This window comes from Aplysia californica, unplaced genomic scaffold (assembly GCF_000002075.1).
Source record: "Aplysia californica isolate F4 #8 unplaced genomic scaffold, AplCal3.0 scaffold00285, whole genome shotgun sequence".
In the NCBI taxonomy this organism is placed as follows: domain Eukaryota; kingdom Metazoa; phylum Mollusca; class Gastropoda; order Aplysiida; family Aplysiidae; genus Aplysia; species Aplysia californica.
The window spans coordinates 901,801-906,429 of record NW_004797555.1 but is presented as its reverse complement, the minus strand read 5'-3'; the positions used below and the strand labels follow the sequence as shown (position 1 = coordinate 906,429).

At 42.7% G+C, this 4,629-nt stretch overlaps 1 protein-coding gene across 1 annotated transcript in view; it reads left to right on the top strand.

Annotated features, from left to right (window-relative positions):
- Window positions 1–1,775: 1,775 nt before the first annotated feature.
- LOC100533376 (noninactivating potassium channel) overlaps window positions 1,776–4,629 on the top strand; it is a gene marked incomplete in the record, with an annotated part of 91,110 nt that continues 88,256 nt past the window's right edge. Inside the window, 1 exon segment of the mRNA NM_001204664.1 lies at window positions 1,776–2,608. Coding sequence (NP_001191593.1) covers window positions 2,228–2,608 — 381 coding nt within the window.

Below are 4,629 nucleotides of genomic sequence, written 5' to 3'. Positions count from 1 at the left end.
ATGTCGTATAAGTTGTTTATGAAGATTCTTCAACTGGTCCGTTCAAGCCTGCAGCCGCTTTTGTTCCAAGTTTGAATTAACCTCATTAATTACTTATCTGCGCACCGGCTTCTTTCTACTGTGCAGTGGTCTGTTTCTGTACAGCATTGAACATAAAGGGTCATAAAATGTGAGTGAGGGTACGTGGGCGTGCGGCGTACAGAATAATGGGAGTGAGGCAAGAGAGGAAAATGGTAAAATGAGAAGCTGCCAGTTCTTTGGGTGAGTGTAACGACCAAGCACACGCCTCAACGAAGGAACAATAGGCTCAACGGATGAATTGAGGAAGATGGAAGAAGTTTTAAGAAGGCAGAGACGATGTCAGTTTAGATATTCATTTTTGGCCCCCACCCTTCCCTGACCCACGTTTTAGTTATGGTTTGCACTTTCTCTTGATGTGCAGTTACAGTGCACGATAAGAAATTCTATTCGAAAGTATTTAAAAAGTAATGCACCTTCCGATGAGTAATTCTTATTTTTATTTTAACAGTAATGTTATTGCTCTCTCACGTCGGTAAAGGCAGTCTATAAATTATTAATTCAAACTGAACTTATTATGTAATACGCCTCTTTTTTAGTTTTAGTTTTAGTAGAGGTTTTGAGGGCCCTCGCAACCGCATAAGGTCATATGAACTCCAGAGGATTAGAAGTGTTACAAGAGAGTAACAAACACAAATAAGAAGGAGGAGAGATAAAGACGATAGATGTCGCCTCTTTTTTATTTGGAGTTATCTTTACTTTTACTTAAAGAATATTCCTGTTTGCTGGGACTTCACTCCTCTACTAGCAGGTCCGGTTTTTTATAACTAACTAAACCAGTTATGGTTTTAGTTGTTGATTCTTCACACCATGGCTATCATTTTTTTAGAGTTTTCTTCTGTAACATGAAACAAATTATAAACAAACAAACAAACAAACAAACAAACAAACAAACACACGATATTTCATTCGTATCCTTATTTCTTCAGTGCATTCGAGCAAACATATATTAATGGGGAACCATTGTCGCTAAGGTGTGTTTCAGATCTGGCAAATGATGAAAATCCTTATTCCTGTTTCTTTCAGATTCCTGCAAAGGTGGTGCTCTCTTCAACATCGGATGATTTTACAACTCCTTTCCAGAATTCGCGGATCTCTTTTTCTGACTGACACCAATAGTTTTTTTCTTGCGATGACGCCGCCAGCTCAGATTGAGCTGTCTGTGAACACGGACATTCAAGGTTTTATTGGATATGGCTTCTGTTCAGGACATGGAGGGTGAGGAAGAACCATTGAGGTTGGGAGAGAGTGGTGCTGGTGTGGGCTGAGAGAGATTGTCTACATTACTGGTACTTACATAACGCGGGAATGTGCTGAAAGTCGCTGTGCTCAACGGTGTGTGCGTGCTCCCGTGTAGAGACTGATCTAGACAGGCGGTGAGAAGTTCACTTATAGACCTGCTTCTACGTCATTGGCGAGAAAAAGCTTTGGAAGTTCTCTAATTCCTAGCTTAGATACCTAAAGAACTAAACTCAGTCGAGTATGTGGGATTTCTGTATGAAAAATATGTCATAAACCCCAAACTTGCTTCATAATCGTCGTTTAACTCAGTTGAGATAAGTAAAAACTTAAGTATCATATCTTGAGAAATAGGCTAAGGAATTACTTTACACACCCGAGCCAAGCACGACGGCATTTGGCCTATTAAAAGAATAAACTTTGAAAAATTGTCAACCACCTACTTTTAAGCCAAGAGCAAAACAAATTAAAGTAGGCTTTGGATTATCAACACCTGCCAGTTCTCCGAATCTCGGGTGTCCAGGACGCCTGGCCTTCAGGGTTTGATACTTCCGGTGAGAGAGTCCGTCAGTCAGGCTAACATCAATCATTCTTGTAAAGTCGTGTGGGTCTTCAACCAAAAGCGGCACGAGATTGGATCTATTTTTATGTGTGGGTTTTCAACCAAAACTTTAAACAAGATTGGATTTGTTTTTATGAGTGGGTTTTCAAGCAACACTCGAAACAAGATTTGATTGGTTGCTTTTCTTTTTAAACTGTGGGGTTCACTTTCTGACGGGGCTGCCACAATCACCACCCGGGGCATGATCCGGGGCAAACCACCCCCAGCCCCGAAAAGCCCAACCACGACGACCTTCAGCACGACGACGAGGCGGCGGGGAGGACCCCGGAGGTGGGGCCGGCAGACACCATGAGCACGCCGGCCGTGGACTGCCAATCAGACCGCATCCCCTTGACACGCCCCCGCACGGGAGCCGTGCCCACTCTGCGGGCGAGAGTGAAGCGTCAAGCCACGAGCAGCTACTTGGGCTCCGCCGGCTGCGAGAACACGCCCACTCGCCTGGAGCAGGCGGATGTGTTCGTGGAGGACGGAGGCGACGAGAGGATCTTGCTCAACGTGGGCGGAGTCAGGCACGAGACGCACGTGTCCACTCTGAGGACTGTGCCCAACTCCAGGCTGTCCAGACTGGCCGAGACTCACCTGGACAACGGTGGCGGGAGACAGGAATACTTTTTTGACCGCCACCCGTCTGTGTTCAACTCCATCATCGATTTCTACAGAACACGTGAGTCAAAGATAAGATAAGATAAGATAAGATAAGATGCATCTTATTGTCCAAGCGCTGATATTTTGGTATGGTATTAAACTACACACACACACACACACACACACACACACACACACACACACACACACACACACACACACACACACACACACACATGAGCGCGCCTTCTTTTTTCGTGCTCCCACACCAATACACATAATATATTTTCTCTCACACATCCTTTCTTCCACATACATGTAATATATGCTTACACTCACAGACACTTAGTCACACACTTCTCATACAGGCGCACGATTCTGGAGTTTTATTTTAAAAGACAGTGTATCTAGTTTCGTAAAATGTTTAAGAGAGCTCTGCTCCCCCTCCCCCCTTCAATCTGACCCATCTTTGCCTCTCAACAGCCTGTTGCTTTGAATATCTTCAGAACACTTTCCTTGCCCTATTTATTGAGATATCAATATCTAGGCAAACGAGGCAGGGGTAGGCCCAGAACAATCTACTTGGGGAACCTAAAAAAATGGGTAACAGCTTTTTTTTAAGAACATCCGAGCAAAGAATGAATGGAGAACCATTATCGTCGATGTCTGTCGCAGATCTGACCCTTGATGATGATGATCAATATCAGACTAAGGCAGAGGTAGGCGTTGTTTTTAAACTATAAGGTGGAATCTCAAATTCGTTGAAAAATGGTTAGTATACTGTCTTTTAAAATGAAACTCCAGAATTATTAGTGGTGTATTAGTTAGTTAAACAGAAGAGTAAAAAAGAATGAATGCCAGATTACAGTGACGTTTTAATTTTTGCAGCGTAATCCGGAGGCTCCAAGTTCGATTCTAGCTTAGTCAAGTCACATGAAATTCTTTAGCATCAAGCTTGATGGCTTTCTAACACTGCCGCAGTCATATTTCTGACGGGTATTCAAACCTAGGTTGCGACTCCCGTACAAACAGTCTGTGGTGAAGTGGGTGTTAAAAATGTCTCAAACAATCACATTTGACTTTTCTCTTTGTTCTTGTCTTACTAAGATCTGCAGATCTCTTAAAGTACACAGACACCTATAACGACCAGCCGCTTTAATAAAGTCGAGCATAAAGCCAAGTGGAGGAGGAGGAAGAAGAGGAGGAGGAGAAGGAGAATGGAGGAGGGGATGTGGGCTGGAAAGGGTGACATCCAAATGTTTGAAGTTGCCACTTCTTTTTCTTGTGACTTTTTCTTCCTCCTAAATTGTGACAGATTATTTAAGCGCTCCAAGTTCACATTGACCCGTTCAGCGACAAGCGGACTGTCTAGGGCTGTCTCGGGCTGCCTCGAGCATAAAGCCCCAATAGAATTCCAAGTCTTTTCAATCATTGGTCGACTTTAAAACATCTTTTTTTCTGCCCACTATGGTTTTATTGGTTGACGTTCCTTGAATAACCTATGTGCACTCAATGAATGTAAATGGAGATTTTAAAAACCCAGAAAAGTCTCAACTGAAGTTCACTACGTATTATAAGTGTGTTGGTTAAACGTCCCTATCAACACTATAAGGCTATTTAAGAGGCAAGATGTGGAAGTCCGAATTTGACTTGTGTCTCCGATAGGACCAAGCCAAATGATGATTTAAGGTTTGGCAATGATGAAGATGATGATGATGATGATGATGATGATGATAATAATAATAACAGTAGTAGTAGTAGTAGTAGTAGTAGTAGTAGTAGTAGTAGTAGTAGTAGTAGTAGTAGTAGTAGTAGTACTAGTGGTCGTAGTAGTAGTCGTAGCAGTAGCAGTCGTAGTAGTAGTAGTCGTAGTAGTAGTAGTAGTAGTAGTAGTAGTAGTAGTAGTAGTAGTAGTAGTAGTAGTAGTAGTAGTAGTAGTAATCATGATATTCTTGATAATACCGAGAGAAAGAGAGAGAGGGTGACAGAGACAGAGAGAGAGAGAGAGAGACAGAAAGAGAGAAACATAGAGGAAGAGAGAGAAATATTGATATAGAGAACACACACAGAGGGAGAGAGAGAGAGAGGGAGAGAGAGAGAGAGAG